The following is a 27,026-nucleotide window of genomic DNA, read 5'->3' on the forward strand; positions in this document are numbered from 1 at the left end:
CGTCGGATCTGAGCCATATAACACCAACGAAGAGAAGCCAATTAAGAGCCCAACGTTGTATCTGTTGTGTGCAAATTTGAGAGCTCAGAGTTCTCATCTAGTGTCCCATTTATATCCAAGAGAGTTAAAACACAGCTCCGACGAGTTCAGAATAGAACAACAGACAAAAGGAAACCAAGACCAACAAGCTGCCTGAAATAGACATTTAGATCAAAATAGATTGTGCAGACCATGACAGCACACGACTCCGGCACTTATGCTTCGTTCACGAGGAAGCAGCGAGGGTGAAGACAGTTCTCATTGTCCCCAAATAGGAAGGCCATCATCTTTGATCCTCCGTGTAATTGTCTCACAAAATCTTGCTTTCTGCTTCAGGCTCGCGTCCAGTTTTTGGTCGCCCGTCCCGACTTCGCATAGTTAAGCGAATAAGCTTTTCGCAGCTTCAAACGGAGCGAGAACAACCATCCTTCCAATCATCCTCTTATTATCCTCGAAAAACCAGTCGATAGACTGACAAATCCGGTCTGCGCATGCAATGGATTTTATTGTTACGTGCTGCGTATTGACCATGTCTGAGGAGGTATTGGAACTATAAATGGCATTTTGCATTGCAATCAGCAGGCCGTTCAAATATATCCTACTCATGTCATAGTATATGGCAGCAGATGCCGCATCCCATGTGGGAAACGCAAATGAGACAGGATATATGCTTTCAAGGTTGTCGACTGCTGACTGCTTAATGCTCGTTGCAAGTCGAGCAATGTACAACTGTGAGATCTCATCCCCACCCCGAAGGCGCAACTCCCAGTTATCGAAGGCTCTTTGGACAGCCAAAGCTTTTATCATGAGTTGATATAAGCTTTCAAGATGCGAGGTCTCCTCGGGAACCTGTGCCGTCCGTTGTTGTACCAAATCAAACTTCTGCATCAGAACCGGAATGGTGAAAGCAATGTCAATGACGGTTTGTAGGTGGGTGATACTTTGTGGCTCTGACTGTTTCCATGGAGGATTGATCCATTCTTGTGAGCTTAGGAAACTGGCTTGGCGTAAGACAAGATCTACAGGTAATTGAATAGCTCTGTATTCGTAGAATGTCCTCCGACTTGTCGGTGTTTGCAGCCTTCCAACGCCTCGGCCTCTCAGTATCGCCGCAACGCCACCTAGATGTTGCATCAGTGATGATAAAGAGCGATTAGCCATCGTCTGATGAATTAGCCTAATACCAATATGCATTTTAGGGAAGACCCACCTCATACATTCCACAGCTTAAGCACGTGACGAGACTGACATCCGCCTGATGATCATCAAGATCAAGCGGTCCACGAATGAGACTACGACGAAGCCTTGTCAAAGCTTGTGAGTAGTACTTCAGCCCTGTCGTTGTGATATGAGCAGGTTGCCCCTCTGCAGCTGCCAAAGCCATAGACATGGCCAACAACGCGTCCCCGAGCATATCTGAATATTTCGTACTTGACGCCAAACTACATGTCATGGCAATCCAACTAGAGCAAATCCCATACTTCTGAGCCCCATAAGTCTCAGGGAAGTACAGATCGGGTACATATCGATCGTGGAGTATTGTTGTGAATGCCAACTTGTTCTGAGGTGCGCTCAAGGAGTGATCAAGCACTGGATTCAGCGTTTGGTTCCTGTGGGGCTTTGTAAGACACGCAGCTCGGTCTTTGATCAACTCACGACTTTCCACGCCAATTCTCTGCTCCGGAAGAAGAGATTTTGTTGATGATTTGCTCAGTGATTCTTTCCGACTCCCAGTTTTAGTCGTTGGCTCACTGCCGAAAAACACAAACTCCAGCTTCTGTTTGTAGCCTGGACAAACCCGGCCAGAGTCTGTACAACGACGACATGCTGGTACTCCACCATCACACTATCTCAAGATTAGCATTCTAGTGGCTTTAATGAAGTAATGATGTCCTTGCCTTGATTTTCCTCCTTCGGCATTGGTGGCAGCGCTTGACATGTGCTCGACCACCAATGCCAACCATTATATCGACAGAGACCTGGAACAGCTCAAATTAAGCTTAATCATTGAGTGTTGGAAATCTGCAGGATGGGATGTGAGACAAAAGCTGCTCCGTTGTTGAACAGAGAGTCTGATACTCGTCTTACTGCATCGTCTGTGGTTGTTGAAGTGAAGTTTTGCCTCGGGTTTCCTGTTTTGGTTGGCTCCTACACTAAGCAAGTGGATATCCCATGCTTCCACCTAAGCTGGGAAATGATAACCTGGTTTGACGTACAACTTCAGCCTTACGAACAGAGATACTAGAGGGCAACGTACCACGATACTGGACAAAAATGTCCTCTGAGCGGAATGCTGCAATGATGTGTAAGCTGTGTGCTTCATCTAGCATCAATATAATTTCCGTCTCTGGGTATGAAGCTGCATATTTTGAGTTCTTCTACCACAGAGGGACCAATTTTGACCTCGTAAAGACTTCATATACACTATTTGCCAGGTGGCGCGGTCTGACAATATCGAACGTCCAGAACTTCAAGATCCAGATCTAGCAGAAGTACGGCTTGGGAGTTCGAAAAAGGGCTCTGAAATGGCAATTGAGCATTCCATATTGAGGAAAAGTGATGCTACATAGCATTCCTACCATGCGTAGAACCTGAGCGCCCTTTGTATGTGCTATCACCTGTTGGAAGCGACACCCCGAGGCTGTTAGGTTTGATTAAGAGGAGGTGAATCTTGTTATCTCAAAATCGCGCTTGGATCTCGAGCTGGTCAATGCGGTCACATCCATCACTCAACGACACTTCGCAAACCAAAACAAAACACTCGCCAATAAAGTAAACTTTACATAATTCCATACTGTTCAGGTTCACGGAGAGCTTGCTTCTGGGGTGCCCAGAGTTGGACCCGAATTCGATTTGTAATGGTGACCCTAGGAACAGATAAGCTCGACCTCTTATCCCATGTCGACCCCGCCTTGTTGATCCCGCCCAGTACCCCGCCAATCCAGCGTCGATGGTATGTCATGATATCAGACTTGCCCAACACTTGAATATAAATTACTCCATAAGATCCGATCTTTCTGTTATGATATCTTCAAATCAACCCATTCGAAAATATCTTTTCCGCTCACCTTTTGATCTCAAACCTAAGCTCTTCTTCACCTGCTTCCAACTTCCAAGACAGACGCCATGACGTGGGAACAAGCTGTAGAAGATAAGCGAGCCCGTCTTGCGGCGTCAATTCCCACAGAATGGCGGATCAAGTCGAAACCAGCAGATGATTCTGTAATGGCTTACCCAAAGCAAAGTGGGATAATGACTGCTGAGGAGCTGGCTATCACCGAATCATCTGCTGTTGATCTTGTGGCCCAGCTTGCAACTGGGAAACTCACATCAGTAGCCGTGACGACTGCATTCTGCAAAAGAGCTGCTTTGGCACATCAATTGGTACAAGTCTCCGTAATATGAGGGTAGTTGTAAAGTGTTAATCATGATTGCAGACAAACTGTGCTCTTGAGTTCTTCCCTGGCATGGCTCTGGCACGTGCCAAGGAGCTCGATAATACCTTTAAAAAGACAGGCAAACCAGTCGGACCACTTCACGGTCTTCCCATTTCACTCAAAGACCAATTTAGAATCAAGGTAGTCAACACCTGTACGTGTACACACAACCTAGACTAACCTGACAGGGTCTCGAAACCAGCATGGGATACGCTGCATGGGTTGGAAAGTATGATACCTACAATTCGGTCTTGGTAGATCTTCTCTTGAAGGCAGGTGCAGTATTTTACGTCAAAACGAGTGTGCCTCAATCTTTGATGGTTTGCGAGACTGTCAATAATGTGTCAGGAAGAACGGTCAATCCTCGTAAGTGTTTTGTTTGGAAACACGGGACCTCGCTAAACTTTGTATAGGAAACAAAAACTGGTCTTGCGGTGGGTCTTCGGGAGGAGAAGGTGCAATGGTTGGGTTCAGAGGTGGTATCATTGGAGTAGGAACTGATATCGGTATGTGCTTGATATGTCTTGAGAAGGCTAAGACTAACTGTAACGTGCAGGCGGATCGATTCGTGTACCTTCCGCCTTCAATTTCTTGTACGGATTAAGACCATCTCATGGAAGATTGCCGTATGCAAAAATGGCGAATTCGATGGAAGGACAGGAGACTGTCCACTCCGTGTGCGGTCCTCTGACACACTCAGTTGCAGGTAAGTCTCTGGTTCACTTACGTGACGTCTACAACTAATCTCATTACCTAGACATGCGCCTGTTTGTGCAGGCAGTCCTGGCTGAGAAACCTTGGCAGTACGATTCTAAGGTGATTCCAATGCCATGGAGACAAACCGAAGCAGATGCCATCAAGTCAAAAATTGGCTCGGGTGGTTTGACGCTCGGCTTCTACAACTGTGACGGCGTCGTGAGTTCCCCAATCTCCTCAAAAGCAGTCATATGCTAATTGAATCAGGTCCTTCCTCATCCACCAATCCTCCGTGGTGTCCAAACAGTGGTCGACACGATGAAGAAGAAAGGTCACACTGTTATCCCATGGAAGCCGTACAAGCATGACTTTGCTGTCAATCTAATTAATGGCATATACGCCTCCGATGGCGGAACAGATATTTACGGCACTTTGAAAGAATCCGGCGAGCCTGCCATACCCAATTTCGCAAATCTGATTAACCCCTCGCTGCCAAAGATCGACATGAATCAGCTCTGGGACGTGCATCTCAAGAAGTGGGCTTTCCAATCCGAATATCTTGATCAATTCCGTTCCATTGAGGTAGAATTGGGTAAGGAGATCGATGCAATTATTGCACCAATCACTCCAACTGCCGCGATTCGGCACAACCAGTTCAAGTATTATGGTTATGCCAGCGCAATCAATTTGTTGGATTTCGCGAGTGTTGTGGTTCCAGTCACTTTCGCGGACAAGAGTATTGACAAGAAGAACTCGGGGTTCACTCCGCTGAATGATATGGACAAGACGGTGCAAGCAGAATGTAAGTTTGGCGAGGCACATCCGGAGACAAGAGACATGACTGACAGTCCTTAGATGATCCAGAAGCGTATCATGGCGCTCCTGTAGCGGTACAAATTGTTGGAAGACGCTTGACTGAGGAGAGAGTTATGGCTATCGCTGAGGAGATTGGTCGATTATTGGGAAATGAGATCACACCATAGGTGCCCACGAAATCCGAGGTGGAAGTGACAGCCTTGTTTGTCAGCATTATTTAACAATATGCTATTTTTGGGCAACTCAGAGCACAAGATAAGCGAGAATATCAATGTCCCAATCTGTCCAGCAAGAAATACGCCTAAATTTATTGGTGCGTCATCATTGATGCCGACATTCTCCAAGATTCGAGTAAATATTGGAACTGCTTTGACTGCATCAGCAAACTTTCGCGATGACTTCTTAATCATCAACATACGCCCACATTGGAAATTGGGGTCTTTCAAGCGTTTAGTTGATGTCGCTGCTCAGCTTGATTACCGTCCAGTAAGTACCCCCCTGGTTCGAAGCGTACCTGCATAATCGCCGGTTTTAGCGTGGTACACAGCCTTATGAAAGGTTCCCAGCTGATATTTGTCAGCAGTTCAAAAGTTACAATTGTCTACATCACCGAAAAATCGATTGACAAGCAGGCATATATCCAGTTTCCAGGTCTTATTTAAGACTCAGATGTCTTCGAGAAGAGAAGTTTTTGACTCACATAAGTTACAGTTGCCCAGTTCCCAAAAATATTGTATGATGGAGAAACAAGTGAAGAACGGCCAGACGAAGAAACGAAACCGAGGTTTGCTCTCCTGTACTGAGTGTCACAGAAGAAAACAGAAATGTGATCGTTCTCAGCCATGCGGTGACTGCAAGGAACGTGGATTACCGCATCAATGCAGATATCTAACGCCAGTGTAAGCCCCTAGATTTCGATAGCCCCTCGCAAAAAACTCACTTTCTCACCAGAAAAGCCAATGAGAACGTACGCTCAGATGCAGCCGAGACTGGTAAAGCCGCAATCTCACGCATGCGGAGAATTATGACAGGGGAGGAAGTCGTTTTGTCTTCCGAGTCTGTGAATGCACTGGCCATCTTGAGCTCGACGTCCGGAACAATCGATACACTTCCTGAAGCTGGCGGTGTTCCCCAATCTCTAACTGGTGTTGAATCTTGCGATGGCTTGCTTGAGTCAAGTGTTGGATCCGGAAAGCTTCAATCCCTCCCATTCAGGCCAAAGTCACCTAACGTGGCGAGCGGACTTAAGTACAACTCCCCGTCAGTGTCCATTGGCGGGTTAGATCCGTTCTTGGTACTACCAGAAACTTCAGGGGAGCCTGTGCCTAAGCAGCTGCTGATACGCTATTGTATGCATCTTTCCCTTAGAAGGGTGATTTGCTCACTAATCACAGATATTGAACGACTCGCTCCTTGGCTATGTTACCTCGACGATGGCCTCTCAAAGGACGGACCACGGATCGCATGGCTACCGTATGCTCTCGAACATACAGCCTTTTTCTATGCCACCCTTCTCACTGCAGCTGTCCACCTAAACCGCCGGCGCAAAATTCGAGATCCCTCGGCACTGTATTGGTTCAAGGTACAGACGATCAAGCATGCCAATGAAAATATGAAGATTCCCGAGACAGCGGCTACGGATGAGATGGTTATGGTTGCTTTGATTCTGCTATACTTCAATGTGAGCATATGCTTAATCTAGTCCTACATAAACTCTGCTGACAGAATTTCCCAGATTGGTGGGGCAGATGTTGAAGAGTATGAGATTCATCTCAAGGGAATCCACCAGATGCTAAAAGTTAGAGGTGGCGCGGAGAGCCTGGGTATGAGAGGAATGGCGAAGAACTGGCTTGCAATCTGTTGGGGACCTTGGAGAGAAGGCTGGGAATATGGACAATTCAAGTGATAATGACAATTTCCAAGCACTTGAGAGTTACACAGCACATTTTCAAGCTTCAGATAACTACAAAGTCTCGATCCATTCTCCCACCGTCTTCACTTCATGAGCGAATAATGGCCAGATCAACTCGGTTGCGGCATTCTTCTGCTCAATAGTGAAACCTGCTGTAGCATCCTTCAATAAGGTAACATGATACCCGCTGCTGTTGTTAGTGTATGTTGATGTGTTGAATCTGATGATAACTTACAGCTCGTAAGCATAGCGAGCAGAAGATTCTAGGCAGGTGTTCGAGGTCAATCCTCCCATGACCAGATTCTGGATATCTCGTTGCCTTAGCTGGTAGTCGAGATCAGTGTTCTGGAACGAACTGTAGCTAGTTAACTCCCTGAATCCTCAACGATATCGCCAGAGACGTACCTGCTTGACCAGTGCTTGGAAACCACAACATCACCATTTTCTAAACTTGGCTCCAAGCCATCATAAATGTCAACACCCCATGAACCCTCTTCGAAGGCTACATTCTCCTTTTGGCTCTTTTGCACTGGGGTAGCATGATTCCACCCAGCAAGAAATCCGGGTCTAGCTTGCTGGTGCAGGCCGTAATAGATTGGTATTTTATTGGCACGAGCCGCGCCTACCATCTCTTTTAAGTGGGTAATCGTCTCTGTTTTGTTGAGACTGTCGGCTAGAAGGCCATTGAGCTTCCCTTTCGGATGGAGGAAGTCATTGTAGGGGTCAATGATTATGACGGCAGTATTTCCTGGCATGACGACAATGTTGATATGTGACAGCAAACTGTTAGAAGTATTTGGAATGGATGTCAAATACATGCAAAGATGTGGGAAACGGGTGCTTTAAGAGCAGTTGTTCAGTTGGACGACCAAGCTTCCAGTATCTAGGACTTAATGCAGTGTATCTGGTCCAGCTTCATGGTGGGAGCCAAGTCCTCATGATTGCCAATTTCAGGAAGTAACCATGATTCTGCTCACCTGCTACATTAGCGGGCTTGCATTATACTTGCAGCAAGTGTAGTAATCAATGGATACATCAGCTGTGAGTCTATGAACACTGGGTTGAGTGTGGGGTTGCAAATGATGCGAGGCTTCTGCTTACACATCGCTGCCTGCATTAACCCCGACTGTCCGTACTGCCGGATCCACTTCAAGCATCTTGTGACGAGTGGTTGCACATGAAATTCTGGCTTACACTTTCACAGATCACAGTAACTGTGGAGGTGCGCCTGACATTTGCTGGAGAAGTCAACCTCAAGGACCGGCGCCGACTCGTGATCAAAGATTGGTTGATGGGACAGCGATGCTGCTGCTCGAGAGATTGGAAAAATATGAAAGGGAGGCTATAAATCCAAGGCAGAGCGCTCTTCGCAAACTAGATGTCTACCTCCGTCAAAGTCTCGCTTAATTTCTCCGCACCTCTCTTCCCAGTCTCCAGCTTCTCCATCACCTCCTTCAGACAACCAGCGCTCGCAGCAAAGAATCCGAGATATGGTCTGCTTGGTTCCAAGACCTTACTCAAGTATTCAGGATGGAACTGGACGCCCACGAACCAGGGATGGTCTTTCAACTCTAAAATTTCCATCCTTTCTTCTTGGTCGTCTTTTCCGACAAAAGTGAGTCCACGTGAAGCAAGCTTTGGCACATACACGGGATTGACTTCGTAGCGATGGCGATGACGTTCATGAATCATAAGACCATCATTGCTGTCTTTGGATGCCGCAGTAAGAGAGTTTCGGTACAGTCTACGCATCTTACTCCACTCTGTACCTGGCTGGAAATGTGTTGGTCGCATCCCAAGACGCATGGTGGCTCCCATGGACCTGCTGTCGATTTCAGGCATGAAAATAATGACTGGATCGACAGCTTGGGCATCGACTAAATACTTCTTGTTAGTCATAATTTTACCGAACATTCAGCGACGAACTTACACTCTCTGGAGCTGGCTCCTGAAAGTTTACAAACAGTCCGGGCATACTCGATGACAGCTATCTGCATACCAAGACATACACCGAGGAATGGGACTCTATTAATTCGAGCCCAATTCGTAGCTGCAATCATTCCTTCTGTCCCTCTGGTACCAAACCCTCCTGGCACGAGAATACCATCTGCTTTTCGGAGAGTATCCCATGCTTTTTGGCTTTCAATAGATGAGTCTTGGCCGCCGTCTTCCTCGAGATGTGACGAGTCTACCATAACCAAATCCAAATTTCTTCTGCAAAACATGGCAGAATGTTCCAAAGACTTGATAACGGAGATATAAGAGTCGGCGAAACTGGTGTACTTCCCTACCAGAGCTATTGTAACCATGTCACAATTTTTTTTGGATAGAAGTACTGCTTTTCCACATCTCCCAAGTTGTAGCTCCTCTGAGTTTGAGTTTCGAAGGAACTTTCAGGTCATCGAGACTAAGGATCTTCGTGAGAGATGTGATAAGTCCTTGCTTCTCCAGAACCATGGGTACATGATAAGTCGATGGGACGTCATGGACCGCGATGACTTGCGGCGTGTCGACTTGACAAAACATCGCAACTTTCTCGATGGTAGAAGTCATGAGCCTATCTTTACAGCGGCAGGCAATCTACTGGACGTCAGCAACATTTCTGGGTACATTTGGGTGAGAATCAGAGTCTACCAGATCAGGATTAAGACCCGCACTCCGAACATCCTTGATTGTTTGCTGCGTAGGCTTGGTCTTTTGTTCCTCATTGATGACAGGAATCATCGAAACATGAATATGCAAGAAGTTACCGGTTCCAGCTTTTCTTCGAAGTTGTCGCAGGGCCTCAACAAATGGAGCATTTTCGATAGCACCAACCGTACCACCTCTTGTACATATCAGCCAGGCCGCATTAAGTGCAGAGGAAAAGCGGAAATGCTCACAGTTCAATAACACAAACCTCTGGTTGTTCTTTGGTTTCATCGACAGGAGGCTTTGCCACCCTCATAAACCATTCCTGGAGTGCATCAGTAAGATGCGGAACAATCTGAACTGTCTTGCCCAAGTAGTCGCCTTTTCTCTCCCTATCGATCACATGCTGGTATATCTTTCCTGTCGTGATATTGTGGTCACGACCGAGTGTGATGTTCAGATACCGCTCATAATTCCCGAGATCAAGGTCCGTTTCGCTTCCATCATCCAACACGAAGCATTCTCCATGTTCTGTCGGAGCCATGGTTCCCGCATCGATATTCATATATGGATCAGTTTTTATCATCGTCACCTTCAATCCTCTGGTTTTCAGAAGGAGGCCGGTACTGGATGCTATCATTTGTGAGAACTGTTCAAGGTTGCAGGACAATGTGGTATACCAATAATGCCCTTTCCTACACCACTGATGACGCCTGTCATATATTAACCAAAGGACTGACTTTCAGAGTAGTAAGAGCTCACCCCCAGAGACCAGGACATATTTCATGATTGCGACGCAAGACGGAAGAAAGTTGGGGAGTTCAAATTCCTTTCACAGGTGCTTCAGGAATAATATTGCAGATCTGAATTTAAAGACAGAAGGTGTGGGTCGAGAAATTAGGCTGCTATCACTACCTACTATGACTCCGGCCCCAACTTTGGAAGCGGAACGGCATAGTGGAGCGGGGATTGATCTAACGACAATTGATAACTAGGTATGACGGCGGTATCTAAGTTCGGCAGCGCAGCAATGCCAGTCTAAAACTGCAAGAGTTGAATTGGCATATATATGGATCAATGCAAGACTTCAAAATGGTCAATGACCATGCTGTTACACAAAACCTGCCATGCATCACTGGATTAAGAAACGTTGCTGAATTCCGCGACTTGAGACTCGTGCCACTGGTCCCAGAAACAGCTTCTTGTATTGGATGGAAAAGACAGGCTGACAAATAAAACAGTGATTGAAACATGACACTAATGACAAAAGCGGGTAGAAACTCACCCAGCGCTTTTACACGAGACATGAACACCTGAAGGACATACCGGATACATAAGCTGCCTCACCCACTTCAACATTTGCTAATTCACCCTCTTGGTCTCTGAGAGGTATAGTTGGCTGCTAATCTCCGTGAATAACAGTACCTGGCATCCACAGACCGAGCTCTCCTAAGCTTGTCTATTAAAATCAACATCTCATTCTTTTGCTCCGAATTGCAAACCGTCTTTCTTCTCCAACCCTGGCATAACTTCAGTCGCGCATGTAAAATATTATCCATTAGCTCGAATCAGACGCAGTACAAATGACTTGCCTCGCCATCATCATCTACTTCATTGCCAGGGTTATGCTGTGCAAAGGAAGTCCAATCGCTCGTGCTTCTCGAGATATGGAGCACTCCACTCCCATTTCACCTCTTTCCTTATTCACAACCATTCTCAGTGGCGCTCAAGCATCCCAGTCAACCTTGGTTATTCACCACGCATGCAAGTCGCACGAAAAGTCGAGTAATGTTGGAAGCATGAAGCTCAAGTCAACCACACTTGATATCCTTGGATATGTCAGCTCTTCTCTCATTACTCTAGATGGCGCGGCGTTGACGAAGATTTGCATGCGCCATGCTCCTCACTTGACCCCATCCACGCAATCAAGAGACAAGGCTTCACATCGCACAGATCCCACAGCGTCCACTCGACCCACAGCAGTCACACTGCTCACACCACCAATTCAATCCACACGATCTATGTTACTCATGCCGTAACGTACCAGCCTTCATCGCAGCCTTATAACGGCCATCAACAACAACCACTGATGCGGGCGTGGCCCCCCGATCGGCAAGCCATACACACTCATCAAAGACGCCGCACACTGCAAGTTCTTCGAACTTTTCCACACCCCCAAAGCCGAAGTGCATGATAACTCCGGTCTTGTTGTCATCCAGATTTACCTCAGCATCGAATGGCGCCATTCAGACCAGCAGTATCACCCAGCATACCTCCCCATTTGCGGCCAAACCCCCGTCTTCGAGCCCCGATATGACGACTTACTTGAAAAGCACTATCCATATCACATCCATCATCACAGTTGTTCCTACTGCGACTGCTCATCAATATCCTCCGATCGCATGAGCTGTCAGCGGTTCCTCTTCAATGAAGGCAGGGGCCAAAATGTTATGCAAATTAACAAGTGCAGTTACACTCGCTGCTTTGGCAGCTGGAATTGGCGATGTGATCTAGGATAGTAAGTTAGCACCTTCCGGTCTCCAGTATGCGCTAACAGACAAATCCTTAGAAGGTGTACATACCGATTATTTAGATGTATGAACGAAAGTCCACATTGCATGGTGCTTTTCATGAGTTTCGATTTGCAAGGCCAACTTGAGATTTAGTATACTCCTCGTAGCGGCTTGCCACCGCATGATATAGAATCAGCGATTTGAATAGCATGCATGGAGATGTTCAAAGCTATCAGTTTGCAGCCATCGTGACTATGTCGTGACATGCTAATTTCGTATCCCAGGGAGCGACAAGGATGAACAAAGGGAGATAGGATTCAGGTCTAGATAAGTGTAGGACTCCGATAGGTACTGTAGCCAAGCATACTCTCATTTACTTTGGCATTGGGGTGCGAGATGACTTCCTCGACCCATTCAACAATGGGGTATTTTCACTCAACCCATCTTCAACAACGGTACCTCCCTCATCGTCTGTCTCCGTACTTCCGATACCGTTAGCCTGTAAGACGTTAGTGGCTGTCTTTATAGAGAGGCAATGCGCAGGATAAACATACGACTTCTGTCCCAGCGCCTCTTTCCCTCCGAGCCTTGATCTCGAAACAAATTCCCATCACTAATAAGCAACCTTGTAGACATCCTGTCACCAAGAAAACACCCCACGTACTCCATCCTTCAACACCAAGCCTCGCAGCCAAGCTCGCAGACCAGACAAAGCTGCCCGGCGTCTGGATAAGCATCATGGGAATGCTCAAACTTCCGACATGCCCCAAATGCCACGTCATCCAAATCTGCGGCAGGTATTGTATACCTGCCAAGATTGTAGCCATTATTCCAAGGGTGTTCGCCCACTTGCCCAAATGGTTGGGTCGTGATATTATGAGAGCCGCGCTGACTATTATGACGAGCAGGCCATGAAGTAAACATAGAAACGCAACTGTGACTGCTGTCCGCCATGTATATTGTTTCTCGGCATCGTTATTTGGAAGAGTTGGCCCTCGAGGGAAGAAAACGAGAAAGAGAAGTAAACTTTCATCTGTCAGCGCCGTTCCCATCTGGTCAAGCTCAAAGCTTACATGACACTGAAGCAAAACCATTGTACGCCAACTTGTGCTATCCCGAGCAGACCAGCAGCACACTCAAATGTGCTTATGGTCTTGCAGCATGCTACATCCGCTCTCGAAGCTGGCAAAACAAGTATGTTGGCGAACGCGCATGTTCCGGACGTCGTTCCAAGGAGGATGAAGTATGGGGATATTCCTTCGGACGTGCCTCGCGCAATGATTCGATAATGCTGAGGGAGGTAAGAGACCAGAATACCAAGAAGTATGAAGCTAAAATACATGTCAGTCTTGTACCTTCGTCACCGATGGCACACACTCACATGGACAGCGTCAAGTTAAAGTAGTCAGGCTCCTGGAGCTTCTCGCAGCGGCTAGCAATATGACCCACTGTTAATCCAGAATAGAAGCCCATGCTGATAGCGGCTTGACTTTGACTTATTCTGTTGAAGAATTCTCTGTTGTGTAAGATCAGGGGTTGATCATGGAAGTCGAAGCTGATGCTTCGATGATGTCTGTAAGTAAACAGACAGCTTGGGTGGCGGTGGCCGAGGTTGACCCGCGATCGAGCTAAAATGCGGCCCTTGGCCCGCATTACTTGTTTATTTGCTTCAAGCCTTCGAAGCGAGTGAAGCTTCGAGTATTCGATCCAACAATTGGACGTTGCATCTAATCCACAATTCAGATTGCCATTTGCTAGTAGCTTCCATTGGAGATTGGCCAGTGAAATTCGGTCATCTACATTTCAGGCGGTGTCTGTGACCAGATGATGCAGATCAGTCAGACAGCTGCAAGCCCATTGTCATAGATACTTGGCATTGCTAAAATTCTGATTCCTCTTTCCATGACTCTCTGCTTCATCAATCAAACAAGAGGATCGCGACTCCTTTGGACTTGCGCCACATGTGACTCCTGAGTATTTGCAGCTTCATAGCCAGGAGGTCTACCCGTTGGCCTCGACACATTACCCACACTGCTGACAGGACTCACTCTGTCCGAGCTGCTCCATTCTGCTGGTGGGGCGTACTCGGGCAAGATCTCTCCACCACCGATTCTTCTAGTTTCCATCTCAGTCTCATAGTCGGGAAGTCTGTCCTTTGAAGCCAATTTCTTGTTGCTGCTGTTTCTTTTGCAGCGCCAAATGACGGCGGCGAAAATGACGAGAAGCGGAATTCCAATGCCAAGTCCTAAAGCGACTTGCTTCCCTGGGAAATGCTTCTTTGTTTTCGCTTTGCAACTAAAGCCAGGAATATATGTCTTACGATCGGAATATTCTGGGTGTAATTCCAGCCCTGCTCAAATCGTAAGTAATAACTCCTTTCTCTTGGCAATACGACTTAGACGCAGCAACGCTCTTCCAAAGCTCAAAACTTGGCCCATGGCTACCTTCAAAATCTTACATTTTTCTTTTCCGGGACCACAATCAGGCGAGAGCTCGCTACTTATGTACAGATCCTCGGATATACTCGTGAGACTTGTGATGTTGTAGCTGTCATCCGTCATCAATACAAATCGTAGAAAGCAATCAGGATGAGACCTACTCTGTCACATTGCCATAAAAATAAATAGATTCTGCAGTTTCTAGTGGTGTGAGGTTGACACTTATCGGGAGCTTGCTTCTGACTGTATACTCTTCGACATCCTTGAGTGCCGGGAGTGAAATGCTAGAAAAGTCAGCTACCAGTGATGACAACCGAAGCTGAACTCATACTTCCCAAATGTTCCTGCTAGGGCTATATCTGATATATTCCATAGAATAGGAAAACTCAAATTGAGCGGTTGTCCTTGAGTATAGACTGAGAGGTCATGGCCATAATCATAGAACATGCTGTTCCCAGTAAAATCGGCTATAGTCTCCAGCTTCGGCATTGAAATACTGCCACAGTATTACTATATTTTCAAGTTTTACAACCCAAGGACGGATAAGGGAAAGATCAAACCGAGATATGTTTCCTATAATCTTCAGAGTCGAACAATTGACGAGTAATGGAAACTCGATATCGAGGGGAGAGTTTGTCCCAGCTTCAAGCGAATACATGTAGTCGTTGTCTGAGCTCTCACGCCGACTTCTGATCGTCACAGAGCTACCGACACTGGTAAGGCTCTTAAAGTTCATACTACAAGTTGGTTAGCCAAGACGAACAGTGAACTTGCGTTAATCCAACATACCTGGAGAAGTTTCCCAGAATTTGCAAGCGACCTACGACAGTCTCCAGGGCTGGGAAACTCAGCGAAGAGTCTAAAGTGCCGAGTTCGATGTCAAGATTGTAAGCTTTTCGAAGCTTTTCAAATGATACAGACTTGAGAGCAGTGGCATTTTGCAGATCTAGACTATAGCTGCCTATTTCAAGCAAGTCGGGTGCCGTGACGGAGGTGAGACCGGGTACGCCTTCCTCAGTTTCGTAAGGACTAGTCCATGTGTACCCGATTGAAGTTGCTAAAAACCAGAGCACATCGATTTCAGTTGCAAGTTGCCTAGATCATTCTTGAGGGGTTGGAATTACTGAATTGGCTTGTCAAATTTGTGACACCGCGCAGAACAAAATCGCCCGTGTAATTGTGCCCAATGGTGAGAGTGGAGATCAATTTGGTGCAGCTATCGAGCTTGATGTCTGCATCTTCTTGGCTCCATACTATGATGCCTGAGATGAAGCCAGTCTCGTTACCGCACTCTCTCGCGAGGACTTCTTTGTGGAAAGAGTTAGCTTATCCACGGATCCCGGATTAGATTCAAATACCTTGTAAGCATAGACTCCATGCCGATATAAAAGTCAGGAATAAAAAAGGCAACATTCTGTGATGTTCCGAAGAAACAGAAATGGAGGTGTCGTGCAATTAAAGCCATAGGCAATGCCTGAAGTATCCTGTTCCTGGATCTCAGGCGCGTATCACTCCACTGAGACTCGGTTTATTTGTGGGCTTTCAAAACAAATATGATATTAGTTACGGGGCAAATCCCGCCTGATTCGTAGGAACGAATACAGGTTTGCGGCACTGCGCCTCAAGAATCTCGGCTCCTGTGGCACAGCAATATAAAAAGGGGGCATACCTTGGCACCAGTCATTCATCCAACCAAACGAAGATTCTGCTGCCGTAGTTCCGTGGTAGGCTGGCTGGTAGCATGTCTGGGGGATCCTAAATTTGATGGCAAGCGCAAAAGTCCAAAGGCCAGGTCGTCAAGGTCATTTATCAATAACTGTAGTCAAGACAGAAATATCACCCTTTGCATCGCCAAATCTGCATCTGCATCAGATCTCAGATTCCAGGAGAGGAACCAGGAGGATTGAACTGGGAAGGCTTTGATAGGACTTAGCAGCCTTTCCCCAATGTTCTTGGATGGTTGCCTAAACGGTGGGCAGAAAAGGTTCCGAGAATTCAATGAGACGCTCTTTCTTGCTCTTGAACTATCAGCGCACGGAAAATAGCGAATTCTACTCGTATTAGCACTGTTTACAACCTAGCTACTTGTACTCACAAGCTGCGCACCATTAGCCGCGCACGACAGCCGACAGCACTTGTATCCATTCAGATCAGCCTTTGTTGACTGAGCTTCTGGGATTAAGCAGCAAGGGAGCCATACTCATGGAGAGCATACCGTCCCCTCCATTACCACCTCCACCTCCACCACCACCACTCCCTCCTCCCCCGAGCTTTCCTCGATCTTCGAGGCCTGTAGCAGTGGTAGCTCCTCCACCAACCCCGTCACCGGGACCTACAATATCAGAAGAGACTTATGCAACAGCAACGGATGTTGACTTGAGAAAAAAGACCGATCCATTCCGACCATGCTACATGTTTTTCTATGGATCCTTGATGGACGCTGAAGTCCTCCAATCTGTGCTTGATCTCCCCGAAACCCCATCCGTGACGCAAGGGGAAATCAAGGGATTCTCCATGAAGATGTGGGGAATTTACCCCACCATCATCAGGACTCCAGAAGGAACGATATCTGGCACGGTGTGGAAGGTTGACTCCGAACCTCATTTCCAGCGCTTGGAGGAGTACGAAACCAGTGTTTATACTTGGTGGCACTGTGATGTTGTGCTTGAAGACGGTCGGGCGCTGAAGGAATGTAGGACCTTCTGTTGGGCCGGAGATGTGAATAGCAAGGAGCTGGAGGAGGGAACATTTGATTTGTCACGGTATCAGAAGTACTTCAAATCCTCTGTTGTCCGTAGATGAGGTTCGTAATCAATCTGAGCACCCGCCAACCGACTATGGAGGGCTGGCTTCAATAGGCAGCCATGGACTTTGCCAGTAAGGATCTCGTCGGAGTCGATAGTAGTGGAATGATAGAAGAAGGTGACGCCGATATGAATGGAAGGATTTGCTTGCCTGTGAGATTGACCCTAAAGCTGAAGCTGACTCATATCAATACAAATACAATTATTACATACGTGCAGAAACTCCTCTTTCTCATTCCATGAACCACAGGTCTCGCGCCTACTAAAGCCCAATTTATTTTTCCTCACCAGTCGATCACACCAGAGTCCCACGGCATTTCATCATCCTTGATATCTGCACACAAAAAATAATCATCGTTGTGATCTGACGCGGACCCAAAATTGGTGCGATCCAGTCGCAAGTTGTTCCGCATCAAGCCGTCCAATTCAGACTTTGCCATTTTCATATACGGATCCAGGTGGCCTCCGGCCCATCTTGTTGTGACGCTGAGGCTATCCACTTGACACTTCACTGCTCTGAAGAAATCTGCAGTTCGAGTGGGATTATCTTCCAGGTCAATGACCATCGCCATGTCGGGGCTTATCCATATGGGAAACCTCTGGTACCGAAGCAGAAGCCTGCTCTGCGTCCTCATGATTCTCTTGCATATGACACTGTGCTCTCTCCGGATAAGCTGATGGATGTCATCATCGAGCAGATGGTTCGTCTCATCTCCAGCATCGTACTTTCCAACCTCGTGAACAAAACATTCTCGGAACAAGTCCGTATTGCGAAGCTGTTTGGCAACTTGTATCACCTCTCTGCTGAGATTGAGGAATCTACACATAGCGTTGCGTGAATTGAACATTGCACTCTTCAAAAGAGCCGGTGTCATGGTTGCGGACAGTATTGGGAGAGCGCGGTAGAATTCAGCAAGCTGAATGATCGTGTTTAGGTCGGCGACGGTTGAAGGAGAGTACGGTCTGTTGTACATAGCAGATAAAAGACACTCAAAAGCCTCTGTTTTCCGCAGTGAGTAGCACATACAGTTCGTCATATGCGCGTTTTCCGCCGAAGCCAACTGAGGTCGTAGAGTCAGTAAAGTAGAAGAAAACAGTATGCAAAGTTCGTATTCTTGAATATAGAGAAACGGAGAGAGCTACTTTTCATCATACGGACCCAAAGATCTGCCTGAATTCCAGTTGCTGAAGCTTCCAGCGCCCAAGTTCCATCTTCGTCGATTACAGTAATGTAGTCGTAACGCCACACAGCTCCTGCAAGACGGCCCAATTTATCTGGCGAGTCTAAGAATGTGCGAAAATAATTGGAATGGAGCCGGAGAACGCTCGAATGAACATGAAATTCCGTAGCAAAAACTCTTAACCGCGTGTCTGGTTGTAAGCCCGGAGACTTGAAGACTGTTGGATCTCCATGTGGAGGCCAGTGTACAGGTAGTTCAGGAGCACTGTGTGCTATCTTGCGCCTCTTGTTCGATCTTGGAGGCATTTCGGTCTTGATTGTACTGTCTGTAAGGGTTGTTTAGCGCAATCTCTTTTCAACAGTGATATCCTAAAACTTACTCAGTGTTTCGTGATGGAGCCTGCGGTTGGAATTGATTTAGAAGTAATTTGGAAATAGAACTTCTAGCACATTACTTGGTATTTTGAATTGTTTGATTGGATCAGAACTCTCCACTCTCCACTTTCAACAGCTCAATTCTCACATGATAATTCAGAAGGGCATTAAAGGGGAATTTGATATACAGCTGGAGGTGTCGTTGTTATCATGAGAAATGGAAGTGTCCCAAAGTAAATTTACCTCAGTAGGTAAGGTTGGGGGGACGCGCTCAACGAGTTTCATGCACTGGTGCTACATTATACAATATCGGGTAGCGTGACGAGGCTGCGAGGGTCCACTAACGAACTAGGCTGCAAAAGTCCGTGCGGTACAGGCTTAAAATTACTAAAATCTATTTTTTCAAGAACTTAGAAGGTGAAATCAGATATTCGTAGTTAAGAGAATTGTTCTTTATATACCTTAATATTATATCCTAGAAGGTATTTCAGTTTAAATATATTTTCATAGTAATACAAAGCTTTACAACTAGGCTATATCATCAAAAAAGCGAGTCTCCTATTCAAGCGAGATAGCCTGAACCGCACGGACTTTTGCAGCCCAGTTCGTAAGGTGAGCTAGCTGGATACCTTGAATACCTAGGTATCGTCCACCTGCAACTTCGTAAGGCTTTTAGTGTGTATGTGGATGCTACAGGTTGACACCCACAGAGATGAGATACAAGTTGCAGCTATGGAGAACCACTCCAAGACCCCACGACTCCTAGCATCCACTGGCGATACCTACAGCTGTACAATAGCAGAATCCGGGATGCGGGAGCGCGATCTGAGAATTGGCACTCCGGAGCTCGACACTACGGGAACAAGCCTTGATGATGAAATAGACTCAGAGGCCAATTACTTCAAGAGTGCCCAATGGTGAGATTTGCTGCCGCCACTGAAGTCAGAAATCTAACATTATCAGGACACCAGACGGAACCACTCTCTTAACATCCAGCGCCGACAACACAATCCGAACATTCATCCTCCCACCAACCCTCCTCGAATCATCCTCCCCACAGACACTCACGCCCTATACAACGCACACCCTCCCTACACCGATCAATTGCCTCACACCATACCCCTACTTCACTCTCTCTGACCCCTCCACAACTCTCTATCTTTCCACCCCCTCTGCTCTTCCCATCCGTCTCCTCAACGCCTTGAATCCTCTCTCAACCCCCGCCGCAACATACAACCTCATCTCGCCCACAACAGAAGCCTACTACACACCCTCCTCGCTCCTCTGGTCCTCGCAGAACCACTTCCTAGCCGGCACTGACTGTCTAATTGCCTTATTCGACGTCTCCCGCTCGGGTGAAGGACCTGTCACACGCCTACCTACTATCCCATCTAAGCGGCACAAGATGAAAGGCGGCGGCGTAGGTATGCGCGGTATCGTTTCTGCGATGTCACAGCAGCCGAGCCCGGAGAATGCTGACGTGGGGATGCTGGCTGCTGGAACCTGGACGAGGTGGGTAGGGCTGTATGATTTGGGGGGATTGGGAGGTACGGTTGCAACGTGGAGTGTTGCTGAAGCTGCGGATATTGATGTGGGGATTGGAGGGACAGGTATAACGGACATAAAGTGGAGTGCTTGCGGGAGGTATCTGTTCGTGGTGGAGAGGAAAAGCAAGGGTGTGTTGGTGTACGATGTTAGGGTTACGGGGAAGCTAGTCAGTTGGTTGGTAGGCAGAGATGCAGGTACTAACCAGAGGATTGGCGTGGACTTATTTCCGAGCGATAGTGGGACAGAAGTATGGGCTGGAGGTGTGGATGGTGTTGTGCGAGTTTGGGAAGGAGTCGGAATGACAGAAGGACCGTTGGAGAGGAGTTGGGAATTCAAGGCTCATGATGGTATGTTGCTGAGGAGTAGTTTTTAGGGCCTTACTAATGCTGGATAGATCCTGTAACATCAACAGCTGTTCATTCATCTGGGACGGTAGTGGCAACCTGTTCAGGTCAGAGGTCATCTCCAGGTCTCAGCATTAGCGAAGAAGTCGAAGAAAATGATGGCAGCTCCGATGACGATTCAGACGATCACGGATCAAGTTCGGTCCATTCGTCCCCCAGAGACCTTCACACACCAGACAATAGCATCAAAGTATGGAGTTTGTGAGCTCGATATCAGCTATGCTAAATCGATCTGGAAATGTTCCTGACATAGCAAAGAAAACAGCAAATCTCAACCGGCAACAAAACGCCAAGATAGCAAATCAGCCAGATGAATGCGATATTCGCACCCCTCAGATCCTCAAACAAGATCAGTCCCATCTCGCATCTAGGACAGCACTGACTCTGGCTAGCACGCTATGTCCACAAATTCCACCAAACCGAGCAAGTCTATCCTCCCTGCCCATCTCTACAAAGGATGTTAAACCGAAAAGACCAGCTTTGCTAGGAGTTCCTGGATCAATACCATCTGGAGCTTTGAGCTCTCCAATGACTGCTTGAGCTGCAAAGGCGTTAAGGCCTGCTCGTCGTAGAAACAGCTCCCAGAATGTCTCGTCGGCAATAAGTTCATTGTCCACACGATACTGAATGATATTGCTAACGATCCATTTCGACAAACTCCTGTTGCCGCCGCCTACATACTGCATACTGATCGACGTCTCGAAGCCTGAAAGATAGCCTGCGAACTCAGCAAATGCAAGACAGTCACTATCAGTCATCCTAGCGGTGACTTCATTCTCCGTTCCTTCACTGACCAGCACCACGAGCTTCTCATAACGAGGACTGACTTTTTCAACACGTTGGTAGATCTCTGGCTTGAGCTTCTTCTGACCTGGGAGCGGCTTCTGCCGGATAGTCAGCAAAGTGGTAAGGATGATACCAACGGATGGTGAGATGATCATGTCAGCCTCGGTGTCAAGGCTTGATTTGACTGGTGATCTAGTAACAGATCCTGGCATCCATGCACTGGTATTATGAGCCTTGAAATCTCGTTCAACCAGTTTGACCGACGGCAATTGAGCCTCGATGCTGCCGATCAAGCTTCTGTTTCTGAGGAGGGTCGTGGAAACAACAATCCATGTGTAGGCATTGACTGGTTGAATCTCAGGTACCGGCAAATTCTCCTTGTTGGCTGGAGAGATCCGGATGGGCATGCCGGTTACTTTCGGTGTCTTGTCCCGAGCGATTTCTCTGGTGGATGTTGTTTCGGCAGATTTGGTAAAGTATGAGCTTTCTGCTATCTTGGTTCTCTTCAAACCTCGGTGCTCGAGATAATTATTGAGTGAATTTTGCACAGAAAATTCCCCATCAAAGAATCCAAATGCTCCCATTCCTGTTGCAGCTACTATAGGCTTAGGCGTCCCTCTCAGAAGTGACGTTCCTGGCTTTGAACCTGTAGCAGCAGCTGGGTCGCTGTTCCTTGATCCTCCTCTTTCCTGGAATTCCTTCTTTCTCTTCTTGATGATGGTTGACATGTTTGGCGGAGTGTCCTTTCGGAACATGCCAAAGTCAATTTCCTCCTCGTCATCCTCATCCCTTAGAACTTTCAATCCAGCTCTGTCCCATGTCAAGCTAGAACTGTCAATGACATCACCTTCGGCTTCTACGAAAGCTTGCCATATGTTGTCATCTGCCGGAATGTCATCTTCCAAAGCCAGCTTCGCAAAATTTTGTGTAAAAGGCGCCCATGGCAATTTGCTTTCTTGGCCTCTTGCTCCAGGCCACTCTGGTATGCTCGTTGCAATGGTCTCAAGAATAAATGATTTCTGTAAACCTGACAGCCCAGCCTGGCCTTGCAGATTCTCAAAAGGTTTCCATGGCGCATCAGGTTTCTCGAATTTGAGGTCGGGTACATCGACTCGTGCGGTGGTGTCTTCTTTGCTTAATTTTTCTTGCTCGGCCTCCAGATTTACAGCCCTGTACGCCTCTTCGAAGGACTGAAAGAACTTTCTTTCATCTTCAAGAGCCATTGGACTGTTGCTGAACCGCTCGATCAGATGCTCGTCAATATGCTCGTCGAATCGGACGGTCTTTGGAAACGATACAGACTCATCGGGCATCAATGGCACTTCAACTTTGAAATTACTCCATTTGATTGGCCTCAGCTCCGAAGATGGAGTATGTCCGATGTCTGCAACCTGTTCCTGGCAATACCCTTCAATGGTGAAGTCGCCAGCTGGTAACGCCCGCAGCGGTGTTGGCAGATCCTGTTCGAATATTTCTTTTTCAAGTGCTTCAAGATCTTGCCTTGTAGGCGAAAAGGTATCAGAGAAGATAGGTATGTTTAACGCACAATCGGAAGAGGATGGCTCAAAGGGCTGTAGTGGTTCAGGAAGCGGAGATAGAGGAGGTGTGACAGGGTCCAACGCAGTTTTCTGCAATACCGTCAGCAGCGCCTCAGTGGAAGTAGGACAACCTACTCGTTTGTACTTCTGTTCTCTTTCATAAAGCTCGGCTTCGTCTTCTTCCGTCCAAGCAGCATTTGCACAAGCTTGGAGAAATGCCATTGCTTCTCTCGTAACGGTAATTTTCTCCGCCTTCAGGTCTTGCAAGACGACTGTTGCAAAATTCTCGTACTGTCCAGTCCAATCGAATCCCTCTCCTTCTCCAACCGCTTCCAGTGGAAGCTTAACATCTCGGAGCTTGATCTCGAGACCTTCTCTACTCGCGAAGCTCCGGCAGTCTGCATCAACGTCAGTTCTCAGAAGAGGTAGTTCCAACTTCTTGTCCCTCTTGTGGGTAGTCCTGAAAAAGGGCGTGGTGAGAGCATTGATCTCATCAGGTTGCTGTTCTTGCATCACCCATGCTAGCACAGCTGCTGCGTCCTTCGAGCATGAAAGACGTTCTTCAACCTTCACCCCGGCCCCGAAGTTAAGTCTGGGCAGGTTGGCATCATCATCAAAATCGTCAAGTAGTTCGTGCTGGAATTGCTTGAGTTCTGGGAATCCTAGATTACTAGAAAGATAGTCTTGGGATAATCCATTCTGGCGGGCATATTGTAGAGGAGATATTTCGTCCTCCTCGGCTTGTGATGACTGTGACATCTCGAATGGTCAATTGTCTGGGAACTGGGTGCGGTACTGAAGTCGGGCAAATGCTGGTAAGTGGGGTTATCATTCAAGTATACGTGAAGATACCTAGGTAAGATATACGGCGATTGTATCACTGCCAGCATGTGAGCTTTTTAACGTTGCAAGAGATTTGTGGGACGAAGATGCTGAAGACATTCGGGTTCCAGTTGCAGCAACTACCACTAGCACGTGACCATGTCAAGGGTCATTCTTTCCATTCCGGGAAGTATTACAATTCGAAAAGTCTATGGTCTTGGCCCGATACAGTCGGTACATACCCCTTTGAAACAATTTTAGTATATTCAACTGTAGATTTCTCAAGTCATACACCAAAACACCATTTGTGTCCAATCTATATATGAACTTAATCCAAAGTCTCAAAACCAGAAAACATGATTCCATCTCCTAAAAATCACCAGCACCTCTCACTCTCCGAATTGCACCCATGAATCCCTTCGCCCACGCAAACCTCCCTGGATCGACACCAATAACATCACTCGCTTCCTTTCCATTCTGATCTCTCCATACACCATCCATCTTCCCAAGCTCGCCATACAGATGCGTGTTCTGATTCCTCCTCAGCCCATCAATCCAAGCTTTACACACCAAGGCACTATCGAACATAACATTGATTTCCTGGCTATGATACCACGACTGCGTATCTTGATTCCCGTTGCCTTGGATACCGATGTGCTCGTCAACGATCATGACTTTGATGTGGCAATCGCGCTTCTTCTTTTTGGCAACTATGGGTATGGTTTGGTCTTTGCCGATGTAGAAGAAGTAGTGAAGCTTCTGCTTCCCCTGAGGCGAGAGAGAGGTGTACATCTTATGAGCAATCATTTCGTTCGTGCCACCTTGCTTTGGAAGAAGTTCACCCTTTGTTTGTCAGCATGATCTCGAAGTCTTCTGAGAAGAGGGGCTCACAGTGTCGTTGTAGCCCAGACAAATATAGCAATATACATCGATGCCCCGTTCGCAAGCTTCAATGATCGCTGGGACGAGCGGCTCAGCGTTCAGAGTCGGTGATTGAATGAAGACATTCTTTTTGGCGTTGCGGAGAGCTGAAAGCCACACCTCGTTCTGTGGATTGTACACAGAGCGGTGATTTGGCGATCCGTATGGCTCACGACACACCATCGCAATTGGGAATGGCTCATGAACTGGATGGGGGATGTAGGGCGTCATTTCGTCTTCTGGCTCACACTCGGGCGCATTTCCTTTGAAGCCGGCATTCTTGGTGTGGTTGAGATGCCGTGTCACTGCTTCAATTCTAGTCTCACCATTCTTTGGAGATACTGCTGTTTGGACACGTGCCACTTCTCCTGCAATATCGACATCGTAGTGAGGGTCATCGGTGGTGTGCTCAGGCAACAGAGCATCCTCAGCCGACGGATTCTCGATTTTTGATTGAGGGAGTTGCTGACTGCCCTCATTCAAGAATTCCTTGGTCTCAGCATCAGGACCAATCACACCTGGCGCATTCAACTCTTTGTTGTTACCACGCTTCTCCTTGTTGCCGACAAGATTGCTCACTGCTCCATGGTGCTCTTTCTCGGGCTGTGGGATGTGGTCCACATCACCTGTCACTGCAACTGCTTTCGCATTTTCCTGGAGCCTTCCAATCATGCCCAAATCCTGGCCCTGGTGTTCGATCGACCGAGTTTCTCCTCTCAGTTTCGCTTGCTCCATGCCATTGGTTATTTCGCTGACACCATTTTCATCTCCCGTAGGCCGAGTAGCGTCTTCTGCATTCACAGGCCCATTCAGATCATTCTGGCTCGACTCTGATTTGTCAACAGCAACAGATGGCTGCGCTACGCCAGGTTGGTTGACAGTTCCTGGGTGATACTCATATGCCTTCCGTTGCTTCATACGCTCTGGGTGTACAATGGCTGAGTGGCCTTTGATAGCTCCATTCTGGCCAAACATCGCGTTGTGATTATTATTGAACGAGGTCGCACCTCCTTGCGCAGCTGGGGAGTTTGCGCTTGGTAGGGGTGGGTCCAGCTTGTTGTTCCACGAAATCAGAGCCATATCGTACAGCGAGTCAACAATTGGCCCTTCCAGAAGTGTCATCATTTCCATGTTGTCATTGTCCTGGATGTTGTTGCTTTGAAGCACCGCATACTTCCTGTCCACAACCATGTACTTGCAATGGAAGGTTCCAACCATTGGTCGGTGGTAGTTGACCACTTGTAAGTCGATGAATGGGATATCCTCCGGCGCTGGGATATTCACCGCAGCGCCCATATATTCCTTCGGTGTCACAGACATGTGGTTGTTCAAAGCCTGTTTCGCACTTCCTCGGTCATATTCTAGCTTGAACACAATCCTTTCTCCTCGCTTGCCAGCTCTTCTCGATAGCTCCCTCATCGCATTTGTTATATATTTGGAAGCGACCGAATTCTGCCAGTAGTTGGTAGCGAGTATAACTTCTTTTTCTGCGCGTACAATTAAGTTCGACATGTGTCGCATGATGTCAGGCACACTGTTGACGAGTTGTTAGCGAATATCTCGGTTGTATAAAGGGGGATCGTACACAGATATGACCGTCAACGGAATAACACCACAACTCCCCATCAATGAAGGACTGACCATGCAACCCGATAGGCTTCTGTCAAGTGTGCAGAGTGCATCATGGTACAGCTGCAAACTCAGCGCTGCCCAATGAATGGGGTGATTGTACTTACTCGCAAAAACAGTTCGCTTGGCTCTGTTGAGCCCCAATTTCCACATTCCCGAGCCCTTTTTAAATCCTCTGGTGTATGGTTGTCCCGGTTCGTCTTTGCAGTCGATATACTTTCATTGTCTCCAGCTTCTTCTCCTTCGAATAACTGTTTCCAAGCTTCTTCGGGAGAAAGAGCGGGGTTCTTCGCAAGCAGAGCAGAGACGCTCTCTTTGCTCGTACAGAGCTTATATACCTTTTCCGAGATCATGGTCGTCAATTGCTGGGGTCGACTACTGCAAATGAAATATATATAAAGTGAGAGATAATTGCTACTGTCAGATACTTGGATGCAATGCTCAAAAGTGTTGCAAGTCTGTTGCAATCATGGCGGACGCAACGGACACGCCGAAGCCTTTGTAGGCCCAGCTCTGTCAGTGAGCAGCGGGGTCGAG

The 27,026-nt window shown here is 47.3% G+C and overlaps 11 protein-coding genes across 12 annotated transcripts; 4 read left to right on the forward strand and 7 right to left on the reverse strand.

Annotated features, from left to right (window-relative positions):
* Positions 1–417: 417 nt before the first annotated feature.
* ONS95_011107 (uncharacterized protein) lies at positions 418–2,003 on the reverse strand (the record flags this gene model as incomplete). The annotated part of the gene is made up of 3 exons (XM_058504704.1): positions 418–1,203; positions 1,250–1,885; positions 1,938–2,003. The coding sequence occupies 3 exons, from the start codon at positions 2,001–2,003 to the stop codon at positions 418–420; spliced, it is 1,488 nt and encodes a 495-aa protein (XP_058359260.1).
* A 1,162-nt stretch (positions 2,004–3,165) lies between these two features.
* Positions 3,166–5,155, forward strand: ONS95_011108 (uncharacterized protein; the record flags this gene model as incomplete). The annotated part of the gene is made up of 8 exons (XM_058504705.1): positions 3,166–3,423; positions 3,477–3,617; positions 3,665–3,842; positions 3,890–3,982; positions 4,033–4,182; positions 4,234–4,391; positions 4,440–4,974; positions 5,028–5,155. 8 exons carry the CDS (start codon positions 3,166–3,168, stop codon positions 5,153–5,155), a joined length of 1,641 nt encoding a protein of 546 aa, XP_058359261.1.
* An 845-nt stretch (positions 5,156–6,000) lies between these two features.
* Positions 6,001–6,894, forward strand: ONS95_011109 (uncharacterized protein; the record flags this gene model as incomplete). The annotated part of the gene is made up of 3 exons (XM_058504706.1): positions 6,001–6,337; positions 6,383–6,669; positions 6,724–6,894. The coding sequence occupies 3 exons, from the start codon at positions 6,001–6,003 to the stop codon at positions 6,892–6,894; spliced, it is 795 nt and encodes a 264-aa protein (XP_058359262.1).
* Positions 6,895–6,951: 57 nt separating this feature from the next.
* Positions 6,952–7,655, reverse strand: ONS95_011110 (uncharacterized protein; the record flags this gene model as incomplete). The annotated part of the gene is made up of 3 exons (XM_058504707.1): positions 6,952–7,087; positions 7,136–7,255; positions 7,306–7,655. 3 exons carry the CDS (start codon positions 7,653–7,655, stop codon positions 6,952–6,954), a joined length of 606 nt encoding a protein of 201 aa, XP_058359263.1.
* A 619-nt stretch (positions 7,656–8,274) lies between these two features.
* URA7_2 (CTP synthase ura7) lies at positions 8,275–10,318 on the reverse strand (the record flags this gene model as incomplete). Its single annotated transcript, XM_058504708.1, has 7 exons — positions 8,275–8,777; positions 8,831–9,187; positions 9,237–9,480; positions 9,535–9,727; positions 9,783–10,164; positions 10,212–10,244; positions 10,294–10,318. The coding sequence occupies 7 exons, from the start codon at positions 10,316–10,318 to the stop codon at positions 8,275–8,277; spliced, it is 1,737 nt and encodes a 578-aa protein (XP_058359264.1).
* Positions 10,319–12,417: 2,099 nt separating this feature from the next.
* ONS95_011112 (uncharacterized protein) lies at positions 12,418–13,517 on the reverse strand (the record flags this gene model as incomplete). The annotated part of the gene is made up of 4 exons (XM_058504709.1): positions 12,418–12,543; positions 12,599–13,070; positions 13,118–13,375; positions 13,426–13,517. The coding sequence occupies 4 exons, from the start codon at positions 13,515–13,517 to the stop codon at positions 12,418–12,420; spliced, it is 948 nt and encodes a 315-aa protein (XP_058359265.1).
* A 117-nt stretch (positions 13,518–13,634) lies between these two features.
* On the reverse strand, positions 13,635–17,427 carry ONS95_011113 (uncharacterized protein). Of its 2 annotated transcripts, none has more exons than XM_058504710.1 (8): positions 15,841–17,427; positions 15,607–15,789; positions 15,272–15,539; positions 15,043–15,219; positions 14,814–14,978; positions 14,644–14,766; positions 14,503–14,591; positions 13,635–14,394 (listed from the first exon to the last, which is right to left on the reverse strand). In XM_058504710.1, exons 1-8 carry the CDS (start codon positions 15,893–15,895, stop codon positions 13,967–13,969), a joined length of 1,488 nt encoding a protein of 495 aa, XP_058359266.1. In that variant the 5' UTR covers positions 15,896–17,427; the 3' UTR covers positions 13,635–13,966. The 2 variants fall into 2 exon arrangements, with proteins under 2 accessions (XP_058359266.1, XP_058359267.1); XM_058504711.1 differs by having other exon boundaries at positions 14,372–14,591; positions 15,841–16,021; positions 16,152–17,427.
* ONS95_011114 (uncharacterized protein) lies at positions 16,685–17,284 on the forward strand (the record flags this gene model as incomplete). The annotated part of the gene is made up of 1 exon (XM_058504712.1): positions 16,685–17,284. One exon carries the CDS (start codon positions 16,685–16,687, stop codon positions 17,282–17,284), a length of 600 nt encoding a protein of 199 aa, XP_058359268.1.
* Positions 17,428–17,570: 143 nt separating the features above from the next.
* Positions 17,571–18,323, reverse strand: ONS95_011115 (uncharacterized protein; the record flags this gene model as incomplete). Its single annotated transcript, XM_058504713.1, has 1 exon — positions 17,571–18,323. One exon carries the CDS (start codon positions 18,321–18,323, stop codon positions 17,571–17,573), a length of 753 nt encoding a protein of 250 aa, XP_058359269.1.
* A 1,250-nt stretch (positions 18,324–19,573) lies between these two features.
* ONS95_011116 (uncharacterized protein) lies at positions 19,574–20,998 on the forward strand (the record flags this gene model as incomplete). Its single annotated transcript, XM_058504714.1, has 3 exons — positions 19,574–19,758; positions 19,805–20,736; positions 20,784–20,998. The coding sequence occupies 3 exons, from the start codon at positions 19,574–19,576 to the stop codon at positions 20,996–20,998; spliced, it is 1,332 nt and encodes a 443-aa protein (XP_058359270.1).
* Positions 20,999–24,308: 3,310 nt separating this feature from the next.
* On the reverse strand, positions 24,309–26,381 carry ONS95_011117 (uncharacterized protein; the record flags this gene model as incomplete). Its single annotated transcript, XM_058504715.1, has 2 exons — positions 24,309–24,782; positions 24,831–26,381. The coding sequence occupies 2 exons, from the start codon at positions 26,379–26,381 to the stop codon at positions 24,309–24,311; spliced, it is 2,025 nt and encodes a 674-aa protein (XP_058359271.1).
* Positions 26,382–27,026: the final 645 nt, after the last annotated feature.

This window comes from Cadophora gregata (assembly GCF_030347475.1).
Source record: "Cadophora gregata isolate MNR1 chromosome Unknown scaffold_5, whole genome shotgun sequence".
In the NCBI taxonomy this organism is placed as follows: domain Eukaryota; kingdom Fungi; phylum Ascomycota; class Leotiomycetes; order Helotiales; family Ploettnerulaceae; genus Cadophora; species Cadophora gregata.